The sequence below is a fragment of the Cherax quadricarinatus genome, chromosome 41 (assembly GCF_038502225.1).
Source record: "Cherax quadricarinatus isolate ZL_2023a chromosome 41, ASM3850222v1, whole genome shotgun sequence".
In the NCBI taxonomy this organism is placed as follows: Eukaryota; Metazoa; Arthropoda; class Malacostraca; order Decapoda; family Parastacidae; genus Cherax; species Cherax quadricarinatus.
Genome location: NC_091332.1, coordinates 17,701,274 through 17,727,181, shown reverse-complemented (window position 1 = coordinate 17,727,181; position 25,908 = coordinate 17,701,274). Strand labels below are relative to the sequence as shown.

Below are 25,908 nucleotides of genomic sequence, written 5' to 3'. Positions count from 1 at the left end.
ATCTTTTATGGTTTCATCTCTCATTGGTTATAGAAATAATTGGTGAAACCGTGCATGATAGATGATTTTTTTTTTGTGCAGAATAATTCTTGACATATAATTTTCTGACAACGTAGTTTCCAGTTTTCAGTTTTCCAGTTTTCAGTTTTCCAGTTTTCAGTTTTCCAGTTTTCAGCTTTCCAGTTTTCAGTTTTCCAGTTTTCAGTTTTCCAGTTTTCAGTTTTCCAGTTTTCAGTTTTCCAGTTTTCAGTTTTCCAGTTTTCAGTTTTCCAGTTTTCAGTTTTCCAGTTTTCAGTTTTCCAGTTTTCAGTTTTCCAGTTTTCAGTTTTCCAGTTTTCAGTTTTCCAGTTTTCAGTTTTCCAGTTTTCAGTTTTCCAGTTTTCAGTTTTCCAGTTTTCAGTTTTCCAGTTTTCAGTTTTCCAGTTTTCAGTTTTCCAGTTTTCTGGATTCAGAAACTTGCCACATGAGCCTTCAAATATCTTGTTAGTGCTGCAACAACAACATCAACAACAACAGCATATCTCTGCCGGAGAACTTTCTCGTTTATACCACAACAACAACAACAACAACAACAACAACAACAACAACAACAACAATAACAACAACAACAACAACAACAACAAATAAACAAGACAAATAATCCCTGCTCGTCAGTAACATCAACTGCACCAACACTGAACTTATATCCAAGGAAAAGCAAAAACAGTCAAGCCATTGAACTTTTATTTCTTTAACTACTAAAATAATCTTACCAGTAACTGTAAAATTACTCGATTTTAAGTAATTTAAGTGGAACATTTTTAATTTTTCCCAAAAAAAAAACGTATTTTTATACTTATTTTATTAGAAGGATATTTAGAGTAGATTACCTGTTCTTTTTCTTGTAAATTTCCAAAGATATATATTATTTTTGTAAAATTCTTATGACTGTATGCAAACATTTTGTACGTAAAGTTGCGTAAGTTGTATTTTATTATCATTTGTTAATTCTATAAAATTCAACGTTTTGGTCAAGGTTCCCGGGTTTTTTCAATACAAAGATTTCGTGACTTCAGAAAGATGTGGATGTGAGCGAAGAGGAGTGTTGACGAGGCGGTCTATGGGATCTGAAGCCTTGGTCTCCTAGGTGACCATGGCTTCAGATCCCATTAAACTATTAACTAGTTTAATGGGAAAGTAATCCAGTTAAAGATTTTTTTTAGTCCAGGTATTCTAGCTTTGTAAGTGAAGAGGTCTGGTATTTATGTATTGTAGGGTCTAGATGAAAAAGTTTACCGTACACGCGTTCTAGGTGAAGAGTTTTGATGTCCATTTAGTGATGGCGTGGAGCACGCCCTCGACCCACGCCAGCTCGGGACCTCCACTGGCTGTGTGAATAATAATAATAATAAATTTATTTTCTGCAGTATATAGGTAATGTAGTTTACATGTAATGAAATATTGTTGGGTACGAAAGAAAACCACTAGTGTGCGGTACATTTTGGGTCAGCTGCACTGCTGTACACAACTCTGTTTACACTCTGAATAACTCAGTTTTGTTCACGATCTACTGCAAGCACACGTCGCACCAGTCTCCCACTCACACATACACTTACCTCTCTATGCAGTGCAACTGAAAAAGTACATCCAAAATTAAAGTGCATGGAAAGGCTTTTATAGTATGTGCTATTCAATTTCCGTTGCACTTTCTTTTATAAGTCACATTTACGCGAAAATGTACTATATAAAAGAGTTACACGAGAGAGCTGACTGTGGAATAACTCTCTTACTTTTGCAGTTTTTAGCATATCAACACCGCCACCTCCACTATAATTAGTGTTATTATTATTATTATTATTATTATTATTATTATTATTATTATTATTATTAGTATTATTATTATTATTATTATTATTATTATTATTATTATTATAGTTATTACTATTTACAATTAGCTCATGAATTGGTTAGGAAACCAGGATACCCTGTGCAGTTCTTTTTGGAATGTTATTACATAGTGAGTGGACTTGATAATGGTTCAAGACTCATCGAAATATTGTTTAGTTTAACTTTCATTTTGTGGGAGGCTTGGAAATTGTTCCAGCTGTGGCATGTTGCTTGTTCTTCTTCACCAGCACGGCAGTTATCGTCATTTTTATCACCACTACCACAGTCACCAATATCATGACAACCACTACCATCACCACCACAGTCGTCGCCACCATTGTCAATATCATCATTAATACGAATATCACCAACAGTGTCATTACCATCACCATCACCAATAGCATCACCACTAGTACACCACCTGAGTCCCATCCCAATACCCACCTGCGGAGGAGCTCCTTCCAGTACGTGTGTTGTTACATATGGCATCCAGATCACACTGTTGCAGGTAACCGTAGGTGGCGATGAACTCTTCCCACGTACACCCCAAGTGGCTGGCACACCCATCTAGTGCCACCAAATGCTCGCTCATCGCAAGGCTCACCCACCACCTGGTTGGATAAAACACGTTATGAGTAATGCTTTATTGTCTAGCGAAAGGCATTTTCCAGTCTATGAAGCTATGAGAGTGAATGTAGCCTGAGCTCTACCATTCTTTGGAATCTAGAATTTTTATTTAAAATCCTCAATGCAATGTAGGTGTTGACCATAAAAATAAACTACATTTATTATTATTATTATTATTATTATTATTATTATTATTAACAGGAATGAAAGACAAGTTTAATCCGTGAAAGGAAAGGGGCTCCGGTTCCTTGAAGAAATAACAATACTTCAGTTCGACTATTGGAAGACTTGAAACCCTTGCTAGGAAGAAAGTCATACAGATGTGATAATAAAAGTGTATGGTGGTGGTGCTGGAATTATACAAGCGTAAGTGTAGGTAAGTATAGCCAGGAGGAAACTAGTGTAAGTGAAGTAGGAGCTGCAGAAATGGAGCCATTAATGAGAAATTTAGCTGATGGTACTTGAAGATCAGTCAAAGAAAACTGTGGGTAACTCTGTTTTCAAGATAATTGAGGGGTGAAACCTGGCCTGGTGGTCCCGAGAAGTAGGTATCTGGACAGGTTGTCCCAAGACGAGAACTCAAAGTTTTCGTCAAGCAGGAGAACGCGAGTGAGGCTCTTTGAGAGAGGAGACAATATCAGTGAATAGGAAGTAGCAACTTACCCGTCGGCGCCGCAGGAGGAGAGGGTGAAGGCCAGGTTTGTGGCAAAGATGCCGTGTGAAGAGGTGCGCCAGAAACGGTCAGGGTTCTCTTGGTCATGAGTGAGAGGGGCGGAGTCTTTATACAGTCCCAGGCGGGTCATCACCTGTGAGAGAGGACGGATACACCCATGGGAAAATTCTAAGATAGGGGACATTTCCTGAATACTAAAGTAAATCACCCAGAAAACACACTTTTAATACAGTATTTACAGCTGAGTTTCGTGAAGTGTTCTGAGAGGAAAAAGAGCACTATTAATGGGATACAAATTGTGGTATACGAGTGCAAAGATAATGCAAAAATATATAGAGAGCAAAATAGGTTATCGCAGAGCAGGATTAAGATTTCGTAGGCCCCTGAGCTACAAGTTCTGTGAGGGGGGAAGGGAGTGATATTTTCAATAGGAAAAAAAAAATAATCACAACAGTCAACAGTTCATCCTGTACGTATGTAATAACATACAATAACTATAAACTTATAGAGTATGTAATAACACATTGTGGCGGAGGCCCCTGGAGGCCCCTGAAGGCCCCTGGAGGCCCCTGGAGGCCCCTGGAGGCCCCTGGAGGCCCCTGGAGGCCCCTGGAGGCCCCTGGGCTGCAGCCCCGAAAGTCCATACCTTAATCCAGCCCTGGGTTATCGACAAGTGAGCTGTCATATGCAAAAGAGATGAGTTCTGAGATTCATGACGGAGTAAAATTGACATGGCTGAGTAAGATTAGAATAAAGGGACGAGTGAAAATGAGATTCAGGAGCTGGAGACTTACAGGAACCACAGCATCACTGTGTGTGAAGTAGAAGACCCCGCTGGGACCTCCCCGCCCCTCCACCACGGCGCTGAAATATATAGTAACCAAGTTAAAAAAATATACAAGGTGACAAACATTATAGATTACAAAATACGACGAGTAAGACATAACGTTGTTTATCTGAGACAGAATAGTTAAAAAGTGATACATGTAACGTTTTTCTGTACTGGTGAACGAAGGATACTTTAATTCCTTAAATAAGGAATAATGTAAATTCAGAGCATATCTATATACTGAGAGAAATACACTACTTGGTGAAATATACCCTTGGCACTTTTGTGGAGAGTCGTAGAGACAAGAGGCACTACAATACCTGAAGTGCTCAATGAGGTCTTGTATGGGAGGACACGCCATCTCGTAGTTAATGGCGTGACCATAGCCGTTGGTGTAGTAGTAACTGATGTCTTGCCAGTACTCCAGCACCTGTTCGGGAAGGTTCAGAAATGAAGCCCATGGTATCGGGTACATGCAAGAATAACATTCGTGGATTTTTTTCATGTCTGCATAATAAAGGAAGTGAATTTTTTTTAACAAATGATTAGCATGTATGAGGAACACGAAGAGCAGCCAGCTCCTCGTTGTGAGTATTTTGGGTGACTGTAGGTAGATAAAAGGTCACGCATAATAGCTGACAGCTTCTCACAGTATATATATTGCCAATGGACTGCTTATACAATGCCATAGATGAAATCTGAGTAAATCCCATTACACAGGCGCTGCGTGAACCCTTAGGGATTATCACTTTTCTTTTCATGAATTAAAATGAGAGATACTCCCAAAGTTGTGACAAGAGACGAAGAAGAGAGAGATACTCACCTTGAGGTCGTCAGGAGTGAGCGCCACGCACCAGGCCGAAGGTGCTAGAGGGTCCCAGGCCTTGTAGAAGCGACAAGCATCATACAACACCTCCAACTCCTCTATTCAGGAACAGGTGTATTATTTTCACATCATTATTGCACTCGTGGGGAATAACGGGGGGAGGGGGAATGGGCTAAGCCCACAGGGAACATACGGAGCTTGAAAATGATGTTCACAACTAACATACAAATTTGAAACGGTTGAGTGGATAGGGACAGGGACTAGAAGTTTGCTCAGTTGACTCTAGTTGAGTCGATTTTGATAAAATTCCACAGCAATATAAATAGACAAGATGGAGTAGATGTGTAATATAGATATACAAAGGTTTCATGCAAAAACACAGATGAATAATTAGAGAAATGAAGGGGAGTTAAATATAGATAGATAGATAGATAGAGAGAGAGAGAGAGAGAGAGAGAGAGAGAGAGAGAGAGAGAGAGAGAGAGAGAGAGAGAGAGAGAGAGAGAGAGAGAGAGAGAGAGAGAGAGAGAGAGGGAGAGAGAGAGAGAGAGAGAGAGAGAGAGAGAGAGAGAGAGAGAGAGAGAGAGAGAGAGAGAGAGAGAGAGAGAGAGAGAGAGAGAGAGAGAGAGAGAGAGAGAGAGAAAGAGAGAGAGAGAGAGAGAGAGAGAGAGAGAGAGAGAGAGAGAGAGAGAGAGAGAGAGAGAGAGAGAGAGAGAGAGAGAGAGAGAGAGAGAGAGAGAGAGAGAGAGAGAGAGAGAGAGAGAGAGAGAGAGAGAGAGAGAGAGAGAGAGAGAGAGAGAGAGAGAGAGCAGAGAGAGAGAGAGAGAGAGAGAGAGAGAGAGAGAGAGAGAGAGAGAGAGAGAGAGGAGAGAGAGAGAGAGAGAGAGAGAGAGAGAGAGAGAGAGAGAGAGAGAGAGAGAGAGAGAGAGAGAGAGAGAGAGAGAGAGAGAGAGAGAGAGAGAGAGAGAGAGCTAGAGAGAGAGAGAGAGAGAGAGAGAGAGCGAGAGAGAGAGAGAGAGAGAGAGAGAGAGAGAGAGAGAGAGAGAGAGAGAGAGAGAGAGAGAGAGAGAGAAAGAGCATTGAAGGCTCCTCCGTAATGGTAAACAATGGCAAAAGCCGACAAGTAAGAACAAAGACACTGGAAGCAGATAATCTTTTTAATACGTACATTTAATACAACGTTTTGCCCAAGGCTGGGTTTAATCTAGCCGAACCTTGGGCTGGACTTGATGAGAATCCTCTGCTACCATTGCCTTCATTCTATCTTCCGTGATCTTACCGAGGCCGAGAGGAATGCCGAGGCGTCGGGAGACGTTAGTAGCAACGGCAGCCATCTTTTCTCCCTCCAGATACAGTTGACTCTCTATCGTTGCCTCCGGATTGTCCGCTACTTGCGTCTGGTAGCTGGTGCACACCTCGTAATACTGCAGGAAGAAGGAGTGACTCAGGGAGTTACTCCCACTGTGGGACTTCTTCCTATTAACTTAAGTCTTGTCGAAGCTAATGATTTTGAAAAGAGTGTACAGCTTTTAAGTTTGTAGATGATGTAAGGGCCCAGGGAAAGTAGACCTGTGGAGGGTAATAAACCAAGGAACAATAGAGAGACGGGCAGATTTCTAGGAAAACTAGACAACATAATAATCAAAGTCCTGCGGAAGTAGATGCAGGTGAACTAGAGTTAAAAGAGGCGAGACGTTAGTTTTACAGGTGAGGTTCAGTCATATATTTATTTGTGAAGATATATCATTTGTTACCAGTTGTCAAAAGACACTTGTAGATAGACTGTGTCACTGAAGTCATGGATTGGTGGTAACTCGTTCAAAAAGTAGACAGGAGTGGAATAAAAACCCAGAGAGAAAGCAAACAGGAGCGTCATGGATGAGAAAGTGCAAACAGGAGAGTGATGGACTCAGAAGAGAGCAAATAGTAGTGTCGTGGTTAAGGGAGCGTGATGGATTCAGAGGAGAGCAAACAAAGAGCCTCGTGGCCCAGGTTGAGTTGACCTTACTTTGAGGAGAGGATCTGGGTCGATGGGAGGGGGCATGTACACGTCACTGCCGAAGAGTCCCTGAGCATAGGACCTCGCGCTGGCCTCCGTCCTCTGAGTGGCAGTGTGTCGGAACTGACAAAGAAAAGAGCTAATCTGTAAACTTTTAACTTGACTTGATTGTCAACACACAAACAAATATATTTCTAAAACGTCACAAATATTGAGTTCTAATTTTAAATGCAAATTTAGATGTACTTTTATACTGTATAGAGATTTTTAAGTTGTTGTTTTTGTTTGTAAATAAATTTATATGCATTTTCCACCAAATTGCAGCTGTATTTATTAGTGAATAAATATAATAACTGAAAGGGATTCAAAGAACACAGTGCAATGACTGGATTCCTGCAAGCAGCTGATATTTACTGGCGTTATACGAGTGGATCAATGACTGTGTCCACTTAACAATATACCTTGAACGATTCGTTTGTGAAAGGTTGATCTAGGAGGAGCGGGATGGCTTCTTTGTACCTGGTCGCGAGGCCTTCTAAGTCTAGGTGTCCCTGAGATGTGAGCACGTTAGCCCAGCTCACGTTGAGATCTCCTAGCGACCAGTCCGCCAGCAGCTTCAAGTCTCCCTCACACAACTCTCCTGGTGGTGAAGAAAAGGAATATGTCGATGGTTCTCTCTTGTGGCAAACCTACTGCTTCAGAACGATGTACCATCTATCTATATGCCGATAACTCACACATGGGAGAGAGAAACTTATAGTTGCTGATCACCTGTGTATGTATATGTTATCTGAGTACCATAGTACCATCCATATGTTTTACATAGTTGACCCCTTGCTAGGCTCAGTGACAAGCATGTGTGACGTCACGTGATGCCGCATGTGAGTGTGAGACTCGATGCTTATCTCTCTCTCACTTCACGCTTAGGTCTAACAACAGGCAACACGACAGGCTGGGCTCCTCCTTCTCACAATCTGCTAATATAAGTATTGCCATCCAACAAGTGTGTTTAACTCCAACCATCGTATCTCCACGAACCCTCTCAACAAATGGTGACAGAGGTGAGCGTGTAAATTTGATATTTATGCAGATGTACGGAGATTAACTTCTCTCAGCCGATGGACGTTGTGTGTCGACGGCATGGCGGCTTAGCCTAGGAGCCAGCTACCCCGAGCAAGCGTCCACCTGCCTGTTTGCTTCCTGCTTCCTGGTCAGTCTTTGTATCTTAGTGTTTTATTTGCTTATTTGCATTACTTCCAAAGGGTTGACTTTGGTTTGTATATTAAGCCAAACCGCCAAGCCAGTCTGTGGGGGAGAGTCAAGCCCTACACCATCCAGCCTGTCTTAAGTACCAGCCTTGCCTGCTAGCCTGCTTTCCACCCCTGCTGTGTTAATCGTTACAAGTTCTCAAGCCAATCTGTGTGATGGGTTAAGCCAAACCAGCCAGCCAACTAACCCAGGTGACTAACCCAGTGCTCAAGCAAGCCACGTGAATTCCACCCTTCGCCATCGCTTTGTGCTCTCAGTTCTAAGCCATCCTGAGTGCTTATACCATTCCTGTGGTGTTGTGGTATTTTGTGAGTTTTTAAGCCAGCCTGGCTTAGAATATTCTCGTGCCTAGTGCGGGTGTACCCAGAGCACGTGGGTTATGGGGTTTATCCAGTAGGCCTAGCCACCACGCAGTGTCCCAATGGGCTGCCTCACTCACCCACACCTACCCACCACCATTGTTTTTCACCCTTATATTGGGGTTTAGCACCTTATTTTATGGCTCACATAGCAGGTCAAGACACAAGATTGTTTCATCGTACCTGAGCACCAACGAAAAAAACCTTGCTATGTGGGTTCCTTGAGTTTAAACGCAAATTCTTCGAGACATCGACGTGTTGAGAGTAGTAGAGAATACCGACAGCCACAAGACTCCTCCACCACCACCACCCTCATTTTCCTCTGATGTCGCTCCAGTGATAATCTTTTTACAGAGACATTTGCGAGTGTTGAGACATTTTTTTGTTCTCAGTGATTTCTTAGTGACATTTCTTTTTCAGTGATTTCTTAGTGACATTCAGTGACTATTAATTAGACTCAGTGTTCATTACATTCTGTCTGCAATATTTTTTCTTCTTTCTTCAGTGTTTAAATTTTCGTGCTTTATTTTTTATATCTGTTGTGTTGTGTTCCTTTTTTATATATATATATACTTGAAGTAAGTACTTTAACATTTTTTCCCTGTTGTGTGCAATATATAAACAGTATAAACTTGTGTTTACACTTCACAATTATCGTGTGTTCACAGTACTGTGTTCCTTGCCCAGTAAGTTATGAAGTAAAGTAATTCTGTAACTGTTATCTTATATTCTGCATCACAACTCAGTGTTGTCTCAGTTATTTTTTTTTCCCAATATTTGTGTTCTTGCTGATTTTTTTTTATTAATTCATTTCCCATTTTACTGTGTGTTGAACATTCTTTTGTGCTAATTCTTTTTATTTAGCCAGTGTCTAATTTGTCCAAATCCTATCCAGGTGTATCCCACCACGAGTGAACCATGGGAAAGAGTTGCCATAGATCTGTTAACCAATTTCCATTGTTCCATCCAAGGTAATAAGCATCTGTGTGTTATGGTAGATCATTTCACCAGATATTGTGAGTTAGTTCCTATTGCAGATAAGACTGCCGAGACTGTAGCTAAAGCTTTCAAGGAGCGTATAATCTGTAGGCATACCACCCCTAAGTCCCTGGTAACAGATAATGGAGGTGAATTCTGTTATGAGATTCTTGAAAACTTGTGTACCTTGTACAAGATCTCTAAATCCACCATTATTCCTCATCATCCTGCCAGCAATGGGGTAGCGGAACGAACCAATAAGAAAGTAATTGATGTCTTGAGAGCCACTATCAATCCCAACAGTGAAACCTGGGGTGAAGTTATACCTGATGTTCAATGTGCCATAAATTCTGCTTACAATGCTTCGATAGGTGACACTCCACATTATGCTGATGATTTCATAGCAACTCGTTCTAGCTTAGCTCAAAGTGTTTTTAGAAGAATCCTTGAGATGCTTCATAAGTCAACAGCAGAATTTACAAGAGTAACTAATAGCCATGCTAAGCCAACCAATGTTAAAGTGGGTTCGAGAGTAATGCTGACTAACTTCAACAAAACATCTGCAATGCCTAAGCTCGATCAAAAGTTTGTTGGTCCTTATCGAGTAGCTGAACATATCAATGGCAATAAGTATAAGGTTAGAGAAATTAGTACTCGTCAGTATAGGGAATCACATTTAGATCATATGAAGTTAGTATGCGATGTTGAGGATGATATTTCTACCCAGACTAATGTGACAGACGCTGACAATCCTCCTGACTCTGTACCCTCTACCTCTAACACTTGGTCAGATGATCAACCTAAATGTCGTTATTCTTTGCATACATGACATGATACTTGTAGATACCTGTTCAGATCTCCCTCAGTCAAGGCATGTGTTAGCCATTGCAAAAGAATTCGATCCTCCCAGAGATGATAACCATTCTGCATATGTAAATCTTACCCTCACAGAGTTGGGTTTAAATGTACATAGCCTGTATAATTAGATGTTTAGGTTGAATGAAGTTTTCAACTGAGTGTTTATTATTAGTTGAACAGTTTTCAGAATTTTTTTTTTTTTGTGTGTGTTCACGTTCCCTCCGAATTCTGAGATTTAGCAGTATGATCTGAGCGTGCCTGGTCTGCCTTTGCTGTTAATTACTTTCACCTTTGTAAATATATATTTTCCCTCAGAATCCGTAGAGTGCACGAAAACAGATCAATCGATCAATTCCATCTTTTATTATACTATGATTGTTCCTTTAATTCGTAATGCATTACGTTAACACCCATTATGATACCACCCATTAGTTCTAAGTTACATATGTCTTTGCTATTGTATAGAATCAGCCCTGAGCCACCTGCCTGTTCAGCCTATAGCACAGTATTGTATGTCGAGACGATATACGTAACATGACCGAGCTGTCAGCATAGTTGCTGATCCCCTGTATATGTGTATGTTATCTGAGTATCATAGTACCATCCATATGTTTTACATAGTTGACCCCTTGCTAGGCTCAGTGGCTAGCATGTGTGACGTCACGTGATGTCACATGTGAGCGTCAGATGTGCTGTCCCTTTCTCACTCCACGCATAGATCTACAACAGGCAACAGGGCAGGCTGGGCTCCTCTCTCACACTCTGCTAATATAAGTGTTACCACCCAACAAGTGTGTTTAACTCCAACAATCATATCTCCACGAACCCTCTCAACGTGTGTGTGTGTGTGTGTGTGTGTATGTGTGTGTAGGTGAAATGTTTGGGAAATACAGACACCTAATTGATGCACATGTGACTTACTCATTTGCCTGTTACATACTGAAGTGGGAAAGTTAGCAGAGGTCACCAACTCAGCTCATCTCCAAGTGTTTACAAAAAAAAAAAAAAATCACCACAACCAAGTCAGAATGTAGCTCTTGATCTCAACTGTCGTCAGTATAACCGAAAATATCGTAACAGAAAGAATTACAGTTTTTCGTGGAAAATGCTGAATATTAGGGGAAGACGAGGCAAGAACTTTGAGCTCTTCTATTATTATAATTATTATAATCATGGGGGAGCGCTAAACCCGTAGGATTATACAGCGCCTGTGGGGGGATGGAAGGCATTCAGGTTCAATTCAGGGAACTGGAGCACAGATCCAATTCCCTAGATCAAGAGCCCCTCACCAGCATCAAGGAATCTCTCGTGAGGGGCTTGAGCTCTTCACTCCACGTTAGATTCCTCTGTGGACGTTTCAGATGTTTCTGTGGACGAGTGTCAGATTTCTCTCTGACGTGTATCAAGTTTTTCACTGATGGGGTGAAATTTACGTATGCAGAGTGGTCATCATCTCTATAGAGGTCAAATTCTGCGGCAACGGCTAACGCATGCCGTGACGGAGAAGGATTAACATTAACGCTAAAATCTGAAACTTCAGATTCCTCATCACATGTCCTGTACGTAGAGAATAATGACAGTCAGGTTGTACGTCAGTCAGGTTGTTAGAGGTAGTTCTGATTCAGAAGGATTGTCAGATTCTGGCTCACTCGTCTGGGTGCCAGGAATCTCATCAACATTATCCAGTACTAACTTCATATAATCTAAGTACGATTCTTTATACTGAACACTATTAATTTCTCTAACTTACATTTGTTTCCACTTACATGTTCAACTACTCAGTGAGGACCAACAAACTTTTGGTCGAGCTTTGGCACTGCAGATGCTTTATTGAAATTAGTTAGCATAACTCTCGAGCCTACTTTGATTTTGATTGGTTTTGCTCGAATGTTAGTAACTCTTGTAATTTCTGGTGCTGATTTATGAAGTGTTTCTCTGATTCTTCTAATGACACTTTGAGCTAAGCTGGTACGAGTCACTACGAAATCATCTGCGTTATAGTTTGGTTTCAGAGTGGAATACGACAACTCATACGGCAAACGCTTATCTACACCATACAATACATAATGTGGGGTATCACCTGGCGAGGCATTGTAAGCAGAATTTATGGCACACTGTACATCAGGTATAACTTAACCCCTCGTTGCACTATTGAGGTTAATAGTTCCCCTCACGACAAAAAGCACTTTCCTACTGGCTCTTTCTGCTAACCCATTACTGGCAGGATGATGAAGGTCAATGGTTGACTTAGAGCTCTTGTACAAGGTATACAAGTTTGCAAGAATCTCGTTGCAGAATTTACCTGTTATCTGTTACGAGGGACTTAGGAGTAATATGCCTGCATATTATGCGTTCCTTAAACGTTTTAGCTATTGTCTTAGTAGTCTTATCTGCTATATGAACTAACTCACAGTATCTGGTGAAATGGTCTACCATTATTATACGCAGATGAGTGTTGCCCTGGAGGGAACATTGGAAATTCGTTAACAAATCTAGTGCTACCCTCTCTCAAGGTTCGCTAGTAGTGTGGTACACTTGGATTGGATTTGCCCCACTAACATTTCCTTTGCGCTGCATGCAAACATTACATTTTTTAACATTCAGAAATATGGGTTGGCATGCGAGGACAAAAGTATTTCGGTCTGGCTTGTTTTACAGAACGATCCATACCAAGGTGTGCAACACCTGAAACACAGAGGTCAGTCTTTATGCAGAAGAAATCGAATCACACCTCATCAAACATGATCTGTTCTTTGGGCATTCTTTTCATCCTATGCACTGACTGGAGGATCTGTTACTACTATACTAATGCGTACAGAATAAGCATTTGTGACTACATTTGATTTGCTGGCAAGTGTTCAAAGGTTGGATTGAACTCTTGAATCGTCAAGGGCCATCTGGCTAATCTTCCACTGGAAACAGGGGAGTGTGATCTGTCAAGACATGAACAGAATACTGGTATATAATGTCTCGGAAGTTTTTTTTAAAGACCAGACTATTGGTAACACTTCCTTGCTCAGTTACCGTATAACCCAGTTGCAAATGCAACTGGGTTATACTTGCTATCGGTCTTTTTAGCTAGGACGGCACCAATGCCGACGGAACTAACGCCTGTTGTTAGATAAAAAAGTTTCGAAAAATCTGGAAATTTCAAAACAGGAGCAGAAGTTTGCTTTTCTTTTAAAGTTTAGAATGCTGTTTCTTGACAGAAGGTCCAAACGAAAGGAACATCTTTCTTAAGCAACTCAGAGGAGCTGCGCTAGAAGAGAAATTGGCAATAAAAGATCTATATAAATAAGGTCTTGAGGATATTTCTCCAGGAGAGAACCCGCAATAAATGATTCAAATTAGATAAGTTTAGATTTAGAAAGGACATGGGAAAGTATACATTTGGAAATAGGGTAGTTTATAAGGGTCACAGTCTGCCTAGTAGGGTTATTTAAGCTAAAACCTTTCATATTTTGAAAATGAACCTGATAATGTTTTAGAGCAGTAATTCCCAACCTTTTGGTATGAAAGGGCCAGTTTGAAAAAACATATTTAAAAGAGGGCTGCATAATGTAATTTTTGTAATTTTTATGAATAATAGCAATAACATTTTGTAATTGTTAACACTTTGTTATTGTTAACATTTGTAATTGTTAACATTTTGTAATTGTTAACATAAAAAGGAGTTTATAATATCATGTGAGGACCGGATCCATTTCCAAGAAGGGCCGCAGGTTGAGGACCCCTGATTTAGATGATTTTAGTGACCATGATCTTCCTTGGGACTCCCTAAGACACTAACCTAGACCATCCTGGTGAGCGAGGAGGATGCCATCCTGGAGAGTGGGTAGGAGGACAGTGAAGACAATGATGTCATTCTCCGATGGGTAGCGGGTGCCATGCCTCATCAGGTGCCACGCCTGCCGGGCCTCGCACCCTGCCTCACACATGAAAAAGCAAGTTATTAAATAAAAAAGAGCACTGCAGTTGTCTTACAGACTCATCTTGGGCAGGTCTAACTCACACCCTATTATTCCCACTTCTGTGTCATTCCAAATCATCTTTAAAACTTCTCATCAAATTTACTTCAGTGACGCTTCTAGGTATTTTGTTCCACTTATCTACAACAACATTCCCTCGTGGGAATATTGTTGTAGATTATTGCTGTTGGATTAATTTAAATTAATCCAACAGCAATAATGTACAATAATTGCGAGTTCTGCCTTTGCTTGTAAATCTCCAGCAGCTTGTAGATTTTCCTGAATTTACAAACTTTTCAAGGCAGTGTAGGTTAAAGGCTCTCACTTAATTTATGTTTCCTAACTCCTCTAAAATGAATTAGACACATGTGCAACATCTGGGTATCTTGTAGACGTTTCGCCATCCGTGGTTTTATCGATACTATACCTGGACATAATAGAAATATATACATGTATATTGGTAAAACCACTGGATGGCGAAAGATACCTAGATGTTGCACATGTGTCTAATTCATCATCTTGTCGGTATTGAACACTACTAATATACAACCCCTCTACGGCTATCCTGCAATAAGGAGTTCAGAATTGCATCTCATAATCTAAATGAGGCCTTACCAATAATGTTCAGAGATGCTGTATAACCTTCAGACGTGTGCTGGTGTTTATTACTTTTCTTAAATAAGAAGCTTCATATTTATCTAACCTGGATTAAGAAGTCCTTTTCATATATGGAATACGTTTATATACTTTCCCAAGAATTAGAACAGCATACATGTCCGAACCGTGCAGTATCCGCCACTGTGCAACAATATTAAATTACTCTGAAGTTCCCTGGTGTGTTCGGATTTTTTTGTTGTTGTCTTAATAGTGACAACAGTGAAATGAAATGGCCTCATGCTATTTCATTGAAGAACACTCGACACCAGCCACAGGTATGTCACATACGTTGTTTGTGTCAGATTACGAGTAAAGGAAAGAAACATTCTCCCTGTGACTAAACCCCAGGTGATCGTACACCGAATACAGCTGCACTAAGTACAGCTGATCTTAGCAGTGTAACAGCTGCACTAAGTACAGCTATCCCAAGCAGTGCTACAGCTGCACTAAGTACAGCTGATCTTAGCAGTGTAGCAGCTGCTCTAAGAACAGCTACCCCAAGCAGTGCTACAGCTGCACTAAGTACAGCTGATCTTAGCAGTGTAACAGCTGCACTAAGTACAGCTACCCCAAGCAGTGCTACAGCTGCACCAAGTACAGCTGATCCTAGCAGTGTCAAAGGTAAACTAAGCACTGTTACAGCTACAACAAGTATCGTTACACAAAGAACCACTACAAATAAATCTGGCGCTGTCAAGGCTACACCAAACAATGTTACAGCTATGGTATTAACCTTGGTAATTGATATTGACAAACTGGTTTCAAACGACACAGGAGGAAACGCTAGAAGTGATCAAAATCCCAAGACCGAAACGTTTTCTAATAAATATATCCTAATATATGCTCACCTATAATTTAAAACCAATGTTACGGCTACATATAAACGTAAGTAACCATTCTTACAGAATTCATTACCTTTGTAACTTGTGAGTTCATTACCTTTGTACCTAGTTCAGCTATCAAAACTTTGGGGGCCCAGTCCCTGGACCCATTACGTACCTCTGTAATCTGTAAATACCTTTGTAACTTGTCATGATTGAGACCAGACCTACCTGGAGTTCATTACCTTTGTAAATTGTGAGTTCATTACCTTTGTAAATTGTGAGGTCATTACCTCTGTAACTTATTCAGCTATCAAAACTTTGGAGTCCAGTCCCTGGACCAATTATGTACCTCTGTAATCTTTTGATTACCGCCCACAGGATGGGTATGGGGTGCATAATAAACATATTAAACTAACGGCTACGCCAGCCACTGACCTTCTGGAACAAGGTCCTCATGGGTAAACTCTCCATTAGCCAAGGTGTAAGCAGTCTTGGTGGAGAACCTGACGTAGGGGTCAGGGTCATCTGTGAAGCAGTAGGTCTCTGCCCTCTGTCCCTGGACTCTTGGGAGAACACTAGACGTAATCAGAGCCACCACCAGTAGGTAAAGACGATGTCTTAACATGGAAGACGAGGTGAAAACGCTGCGATACCTTTCTCAGTATGTTCCTGTGTAAGATAGCTATTGTGAGGGTCGATATATATATATATATATATATATATATATATATATATATATATATATATATATATATATATATATATATGTATATATATATATATATATATATATATATATATATATATATATATATATATATGTATATATATATATATATATATATATATATATATATATATAAATGTATGTATGTATATATATATATATATATATATATATATATATATATATATATATGTATGTATATATATATATATATATATATATATATACATATATATATATATATATATATATATATATATATATATATATATATATATATATATATATATATATATATATATATATATATATATATATATATATGTATGTATATATATATGTTGGATTATGTATTGGTAGATAAAAGACTGTTGAGTAGACTTCAGGATGTACATGTTTATAGAGGGGCCACAGATATATCAGATCACTTTCTAGTTGTAGCTACACTGAGAGTAAAAGGTAGATGGGATACAAGGAGAATAGAAGCATCAGGGAAGAGAGAGGTGAAGGTTTATAAACTAAAAGAGGAGGCAGTTAGGGTAAGATATAAACAGCTATTGGAGGATAGATGGGCTAATGAGAGCATAGGCAATGGGGTCGAAGAGGTATGGGGTAGGTTTAAAAATGTAGTGTTAGAGTGTTCAGCAGAAGTTTGTGGTTACAGGAAAGTGGGTGCGGGAGGGAAGAGGAGCGATTGGTGGAATGATGATGTAAAGAGAGTAGTAAGGGAGAAAAAGTTAGCATATGAGAAGTTTTTACAAAGTAGAAGTGATGCAAGGAGGGAAGAGTATATGGAGAAAAAGAGAGAGGTTAAGAGAGTGGTGAAGCAATGTAAAAAGAGAGCAAATGAGAGAGTGGGTGAGATGTTATCAACAAATTTTGTTGAAAATAAGAAAAAGTTTTGGAGTGAGATTAACAAGTAAAGAAAGCCTAGAGAACAAATGGATTTGTCAGTTAAAAATAGGAGAGGAGAGTTATTAAATGGAGAGTTAGAGGTATTGGGAAGATGGAGGGAATATTTTGAGGAATTGTTAAATGTTGATGAAGATAGGGAAGCTGTGATTTCGTGTATAGGGCAAGGAGGAATAACATCTTGTAGGAGTGAGGAAGAGCCAGTTGTGAGTGTGGGGGAAGTTCGTGAGGCAGTAGGTAAAATGAAAGGGGGTAAGGCAGCCGGGATTGATGGGATAAAGATAGAAATGTTAAAAGCAGGTGGGGATATAGTTTTGGAGTGGTTGGTGCAATTATTTAATAAATGTATGGAAGAGGGTAAGGTACCTAGGGATTGGCAGAGAGCATGCATAGTTCCTTTGTATAAAGGCAAAGGGGATAAAAGAGAGTGCAAAAATTATAGGGGGATAAGTCTACTGAGTATACCTGGTAAAGTGTATGGTAGAGTTATTATTGAAAGAATTAAGAGTAAGACGGAGAATAGGATAGCAGATGAACAAGGAGGCTTTAGGAAAGGTAGGGGGTGTGTGGACCAGGTGTTTACAGTGAAACATATAAGTGAACAGTATTTAGATAAGGCTAAAGAGGTCTTTGTGGCATTTATGGATTTGGAAAAGGCGTATGACAGGGTGGATAGGGGGGCAATGTGGCAGATGTTGCAAGTGTATGGTGTAGGAGGTAGGTTACTGAAAGCAGTGAAGAGTTTTTACGAGGATAGTGAGGCTCAAGTTAGAGTATGTAGGAAAGAGGGAAATTATTTCCCAGTAAAAGTAGGCCTTAGACAAGGATGTGTGATGTCACCGTGGTTGTTTAATATATTTATAGATGGGGTTGTAAGAGAAGTAAATGCGAGGGTCTTGGCAAGAGGCGTGGAGTTAAAAGATAAAGAATCACACACAAAGTGGGAGTTGTCACAGCTGCTCTTTGCTGATGACACTGTGCTCTTGGGAGATTCTGAAGAGAAGTTGCAGAGATTGGTGGATGAATTTGGTAGGGTGTTCAAAAGAAGAAATTTAAAGGTGAATACAGGAAAGAGTAAGGTTATGAGGATAACAAAAAGATTAGGTGATGAAAGATTGAATATCAGATTGGAGGGAGAGAGTATGGAGGAGGTGAATGTATTCAGATATTTGGGAGTGGACGTGTCAGCGGATGGGTCTATGAAAGATGAGGTGAATCATAGCATTGATGAGGGAAAAAGAGTGAGTGGTGCACTTAGGAGTCTGTGGAGACAAAGAACTTTGTCCTTGGAGGCAAAGAGGGGAATGTATGAGAGTATAGTTTTACCAACGCTCTTATATGGGTGTGAAGCATGGGTGATGAATGTTGCAGCGAGGAGAAGGCTGGAGGCAGTGGAGATGTCATGTCTGAGGGCAATGTGTGGTGTGAATATAATGCAGAGAATTCGTAGTTTGGAAGTTAGGAGGAGGTGCGGGATTACCAAAACTGTTGTCCAGAGGGCTGAGGAAGGGTTGTTGAGGTGGTTCGGACATGTAGAGAGAATGGAGCGAAACAGAATGACTTCAAGAGTGTATCAGTCTGTAGTGGAAGGAAGGCGGGGTAGGGGTCGGCCTAGGAAAGGTTGGAGAGAGGGGGTAAAGGAGGTTTTGTGTGCGAGGGGCTTGGACTTCCAGCAGGTATGCATGAGCGTGTTTGATAGGAGTGAATGGAGACAAATGGTTTTTAATACTTGACGTGCTGTTGGAGTGTGAGCAAAGTAACATTTATGAAGGGGTTCAGGGAAACCGGCAGGCCGGACTTGAGTCCTGGAGATGGGAAGTACAGTGCCTGCACTCGGAAAGAGGGGTGTTAATATGGCAGTTTTATAGCTGTTGTGTCACCATGCCTCTGGCAAGACAGTGATGGAGTGAATGACTATGAGAGTTTTTCTTTTTCGGGCCACCCTACCTTGGTGGGAGACGGCCGATGTGTTAATAAAAAAAATAAAAAAAATATTTAATATTATTATTTCCCTTAGGGAAGAAATGACCTGTAAGGCACTTACAGCTGAGTAATTAGGTTTCAGATGAGGGTGTCTATAATTTCCTGGGAATTATAGAATGAGAGTGCTCAGTGTTCAAACTTACTGTAATGAACCGGGGTAAGACTGATGGACGGCTGTACCACCGTGGACAGTAGATGAACGTCTGACGGACGGATGTGCCACCGTGGACAGTAGATGAACGTCTGATGGACGGATGTGCCACCGTGGACAGTAGATGAACGTCTGATGGACGGATGTGCCACCGTGGACAGTAGATGAACGTCTGATGGACGGATGTGCCACCGTGGACAGTAGATGAACGTCTGATGCACGGATGTACCACCGCGGACAGCTGGTGTAAGTCTGACGCACTCTTCCAGCGGTCATCATAATATAACCTTCAACCCACCTGCTCACCCACCCGCACGCCCACCCGCTCGCCCACCCGCACGCCCACCCGCTCGCCAACCTACTCATTCCCGTCTGTCTTCAGTTCACACTTGTTTATCACGAGCAGTTGGGCACTGCTACGCCCTCGTTCTTTAGGCTCCTCCTCCTGCACGCCCCTCACCCAGGACCAAAGACACGTGCTCCCTTACCTATCATTAATGCATCTGACAGAGCTGTGTACTTGTGCAATACCATGCATGGATATGTAATGTTCAGAGCGCAACACAGTGTACAGTTGGTGTTTCCTGCAATTCACTGGACCCGCCCTGCATTATGTCAGGGTGTGCAACCATGCATTAATTGTTTTGTTGCTATTGTTGTTGCTATAAAACAATAATGAAAATAATTTATACTACTGTAAATAATGAAAAATAATAATAATAATCATGACTATAATAATAATAATAATAATAATAATAATAATAATAATAATAATAATAATAATATTATTATTATTATTATTATTATTATTATTATTATTATTATTATTATTATTGTTATTATTGTGGGCGAGTACACGGGCTCACACTGGTTTAGTGTACATCTATATATGTAAACATCACTAGCCTTATATATATATATATATGTATATATATATATATATATATATATATATATATATATATATATATATATATATATGTATATATATATGTATATATATATATATATATATATATATATATGTATATATACATATATATATATATATATATATATATATATATATATATATATATATATATATATATATATATATATATATATATATATATATATATATATATATATATATATATATATATATATATATATATACGCACACACATAAGAAAATAAAAGCTTATATACAAATAACCAGTACTTAGGAGAGAAAACTTATGACGACGTTTCGGTCCATTCTGAACTATTGTCATGTCACACCTGAACGAAAACAAAAAGGCAGAATAGGAGGGTGTGTTAGTGTGTTCCAACCACGGTATTGTGACCTTTTATTCTTCAAGTAAGAAGCCTTTATTCTGATTATTAACCCAAACAATTAATAACCAAAGGGAAACCCAGGTAAGCCAAGCAGTGTGGCTTACAGTGTTTCCACTGTTTTTTTTTTTAAGACTCCTCCAGGATGCAACCCACAGCTGTCGACTATGTCCTTGATAACTATGTGGAGTTCTTTCATATGGTTTGCAGCAAATTTCTCTATCTATTTTATTTAGGCTAGATTTTGTTAGGATAAGTTTAGCTAAGTGATCTTCTGTTATAAAATCACAACGAAAATAAATGGAATATAAGGTATGGTAAAGTTGGTGAAAAGTTTTGGAACAAGAAGAGAAAACAGGAGCCTATCCTGTTCAGTGGAAATATCTAAGTCAGATAATCACTGTTTAGCCAATGGCGGCATCAGAGGGGAGATTGAAGGGTGCTTCAGCCCCCAAATTCCCCTAGCCCCCCCAAAGATCCTTTACCTAACCTAACCAGATGGTTAGGTTAGGTAAGGTTTGTCAGGAAATAGCACAAGTGTTTCCTGACGCGCGTCTTAGTCATATGATGACCCGCAGCTGGAGCTTTTGGTCATCTGGCCGAGGCCTTCCGCTGGCTTACCGGTCCACAAAAATTATGGTTATGATTAAAATAATTTTTTTTTATTTTTAGATGGAAACCAGGAGCATCCCTCCCTGGGGTGTAAATTCTGGCGACATCCTTGTGTTTAACCCTCATTAAACACTCACCCAGTTGACTGTCTTAGCAAAGGTGAAATACCACCAGTTACTAAGAAGATGGAGTGGAATTTACTGCTGGGTAACAGAAGTAGCAGCTAATAGGTCCCTTCTAGCTCTAGCTCATAGTTCGTCGCTGAGCACATTCCGTTGTGAGTCGAATACGTTATCAGTCTTCACACGCACACACGTGCCCACACACGAGGACACACACTCATACATGTGCTCACACACACGTGTATATACATGTGAACACACACGTGAACACATATGTGAACATACACGTGCATTGATTATCTATGGTCATCAGAGGCTAAGGAAGAAGAAATGATGAGTTATAGATGACAGATGAATGAGAGATGCAAACTGTCTTTAACCAGATATTTAGCAAATTCGAGGTCAACCACATAACAAACTTTCGGAGGACTGGAAGGTATGCAAGGGACAAAAATATGACCAAACTGGCCACCATAACAAAAATGGCACGAAATCAGCATTCGAAGCAGGAACTATTGTTAGGGCAGATGGAGAAATATACTTGTGTACCTCAGTCGGGACAGAACAGAAAAGGAGAGGGAAAAACCTAGGTAGAGAAGAAAAAGAAAGAGACGGAAACGGGAGGTACTGAAGCTCAATCTCACCGTGTGGAAGCTCATCCTCAGCCCCACAAAAACATTACTCAGGCCCCAGCCTCCATCCTTCCAACTCAAACTCAATAGACCAAAGAAAACCATACCTTATTTCCCATCCTCCCTCACCTACACCAACATTCCTAACCTCTTCCAGTGTAGGAAGTTTTCTCACAACCCTGCCCTCCCATCCCAATCCTTCTTCCTATAACTCCTGCATCCTCCCTGTCCTCCCTCACTCAAATCCATAGTCTTACCCCTTCTAATGAAAGAGTTATCCCCACAACCACCCCTCATATCCATAACTCTTAACTCTCTACATGTAAATACCTCTCTCTCTCTCTCTCTCTCTCTCTCTCTCTCTCTCTCTCTCTCTCTCTCTCTCTCTCTCTCTCTCTCTCTCTCTCTCTCTCTCTCTCTCTCTCTCTCTCTCTCTCTCTCTCTCTCTCTCTCTCTCTCTCTCTGTCTCTCTCTCTCTCTCTATACTCCTCTGACACATGAATTTGCACCAGTCCAAACCCCCGAGAAAACAGAACAAAATAACAGAAAGGAAACAAAGTGTGGAACATAAATGTACATGGAATAACAGACAGGAGTGACGAATGGAAGGAAAGAACAATTGAAACATCCCCAGACACAGCATTCATGGAGCCAAAGCACACAGAAGCGATAAAAGATATCAGAGTATGTGAAAGGACAAAATAAATGGAGGAGGGAGAGAAGCATTGCTACGCTGAAACCAGTGGAGTCTCGAGGAGATACGAGGAATAAACAGAGAGGAATCCCACGAGGCAACGGGGATATTACAAGAGAGTGAAGACGCAATATACACAAGAGGAGAAGAGGTTAAGAAGCTCCTGAATGAGCTAGATTCCTCGAAGGCAATGGAACCAGACAATGCCTCTCTGTGGGCTCTGGGAGGGAGCAAGCTGAAGCACTGTGCGAACCTCTAGCTGTGTGAACCTCTACTGACCAACACAGCGGTAGTATGTTCTGCGACGAACTCTGCCAACGAGTCAAAGATGGAACGGTAAAGTTTACCAGTGACCCAGATCAACACTGCACTGCTCAAAACATGCTTGAGGACACGCACGAGTATATTACCCACTATGAGAGCATGACCAGGATCATCCACGTCTCCAGGACGAAATTCAGAAACATAAAAAAAGCTAGTCCCCACTAGCATCGCTTGCCATCAACCAACCACAGTGAAACTGAGTTCTCCAGCATTCAGGCCGCGGCCTAGAGCTGGGGTGTGGCTCCAATGGACCCTGTAATAGTAGCTTTCTCGGCCCTTCCTGACACTGCATGCTGCTGTGCAGCTTCATCAGCCGCCCTCGCATCGCCAGCTGTGCAGCAGCTGGCATGCCCTTCAAGACACCAGCGTGACTGGGAGCCAAGGCAGGGTCATCATCTGGAAAAGACCCGGGCCGGTGAATCTACAACAACAATCTAGCTGCAATCTTTAACAACTCAACTAATGCAGGACAACCACAGGTTGTGTGGAAAACATCAGATGTAGTACTGACATTAAAGAAAAGGGAGAGGCAGGAAGCATAAACTGGACAGAAATGTCACTGATTTCAGAATAGTGGAGCACCTGCGTGAGAGTGGTTTTTAGAATATGTTTTAGAGATGTTAAATCCTGTCTTTCGTATCTGTTCGATTTTTGTTACAAGATAATGGAACTGATTCAAGATAAAGAAGGATAGTTAGACTGTATATTTTTGAACTGTAAGGTATCCGATACGGTACTGATAAGAGAATGAGACGAAAGCTAGAGGAGCAGGCAAGAATGGCAGAGAAGGCAGTACAGTAGGTCAAGGAATACTTATAAGGAAGGAAACAAAGAGTTACTGTCCGGGAAGTGGAGTTGGAATGGGCGAGTGTGATGAATGGGGCTTCACAATTGTTCAGCACTGAGACCAGCACAATTTCAACGATATAATACAAGAAATTGAGTCAGAGTATCCCTGTTCGCAGATGACGTGAAACTAAGGACAAAAATACGTACAGTTCTAGTCTGACAAGTGGCTATTATAATTTAATCCCGTTCAATGCAAAGTTGTGAAAACCAGGGAAGGGTAAAGAAGATCAGAAACAGAGTACGTATTGTAGAGGATTGCAGTGAGATCAAACACAGTGCTGAGGGTTTGAGCTTTGAGAGGAGACAAAAGGAGCTAAACCTGATGACATTAAGAGACGGGAGGACTAATGAAGATATGATAACGAAGAAAAATACTGAGAGTAATTGATATTGGTGAACAGGGACAGATTGTTCGTGATTTGAGAATAAGGTGCACAAGGGCACAACTGAAAGTTAAAAACACATATAAATCATAGGGATGTTAAATAGTGCTTCTTACCCTTAGCGTAGTCAGGAAACAAAACGACCTAGACAGCGAAGTGGTAGAGGCAAGATACATTCATGCATTTAAGAAAAAGTATGGTAGGGTTCACACCCAGGAAAGAGAGGAAATCCAGCAGTGGTCAGCAGAGAGGCGGGCCAAGAGCTGAGGATTGACTCTTGCAAACACAAATAGGCGAGTACAAATAGATGAGTACACACACACACACATACACACACACACACACACACACACACACACACACACACACACACACACACACACACACGCACGCACGCGCGCACACTTAGTAGCGACCAGCGAACTGGCGGTGCCAGAAGCTGCGAATCGACCCCTGCAATCGCAAATAGGGGAATACAAATAGGTAGGTACAAACACAACGTAAATGTCGTACCTTCTCCAGTCTTATCTAAGCAACAGCTGTTGTCGCAGTTTGCTCTAACAATGGTTATCATAATTGTTTCCCCTGGCTGTGTACTTTGATATATGAAGCACGCTAGACTTGTGGAGCCATTCATATTTCACGTGTTATCCTTGCACTTGGAGACAAGTGGGCGGATTACGAGGAGTCACTCAAACGTGAGGTTCAAGAGGAGTCGCTCAAGCGGGAGGTTCAAGAGAAGTCACTCAAGTGGGGGGATAGAAGGAATGTCTTCCTACCAGGATAGAATATTTTTATTGAATAGTCTTTGTACACCCAATTGCGTGCGACTACGCTACACTGTATGACTGCTACATTGTGGGAATACCAGTAGTGTGATTATATCAAATTATGAATGCTAACTGCATTGTGGGTACACTAACAATGTCCGGATACCTTATTCTATGTGTTAGCAACATTGTGGGAGCAACAGCACAATGAGGATTCAGTATTCATTGTGATAGTTACAGTGTGTCAACACTAGCAGTTTACGCCTGCCTAATTCTGTATGATAGTTACACAATGGGAACGCCAGCAATGTGTGGCTACCCTATTCCATATGATAATTATAAAAAGGGAACACCGTAGTTTGTCTACCTTGTCTTATACAATAGCTACTTGGAGGGAATAAAACATGTATTACATGTGTCTTAGTCATCATTTTCTTGGTACAGTATACCTTTATTAATATGACACTTGTCTGACATAACATGATCATGGTATCTTGCTACAACTTCTTTGCTAAACTGTTTACCATGACTTCCACATATCTGTACCATTTAGCTCTGTTTGGAAGAATTTTGTTAAGCAGTCTTATCTTGTTTCAAAGCAATTATGTACAGATTGCTAAGGACGATTGAGAGAGAATTTCCCATTCCAAACTTTTGAGTGTAAAACTCACCATTAAACACAAACTTTTCATCAACAAT

General features: G+C 40.6%; 1 protein-coding gene across 1 annotated transcript; it reads right to left on the bottom strand.

The window, feature by feature from the left end:
• Window positions 1-709: 709 nt before the first annotated feature.
• LOC128695925 (multiple inositol polyphosphate phosphatase 1) lies at window positions 710-19,782 on the bottom strand. The gene is made up of 12 exons (XM_070093046.1): window positions 19,499-19,782; window positions 16,169-16,402; window positions 14,075-14,209; window positions 7,282-7,460; window positions 6,830-6,943; window positions 6,101-6,245; window positions 4,819-4,919; window positions 4,316-4,425; window positions 3,961-4,030; window positions 3,157-3,299; window positions 2,311-2,477; window positions 710-1,367 (listed from the first exon to the last, which is right to left on the bottom strand). The coding sequence occupies exons 2-12, from the start codon at window positions 16,356-16,358 to the stop codon at window positions 1,288-1,290; spliced, it is 1,434 nt and encodes a 477-aa protein (XP_069949147.1). The 5' UTR covers window positions 16,359-16,402; window positions 19,499-19,782; the 3' UTR covers window positions 710-1,287.
• Between the last annotated feature and the right edge of the window lie 6,126 nt (window positions 19,783-25,908).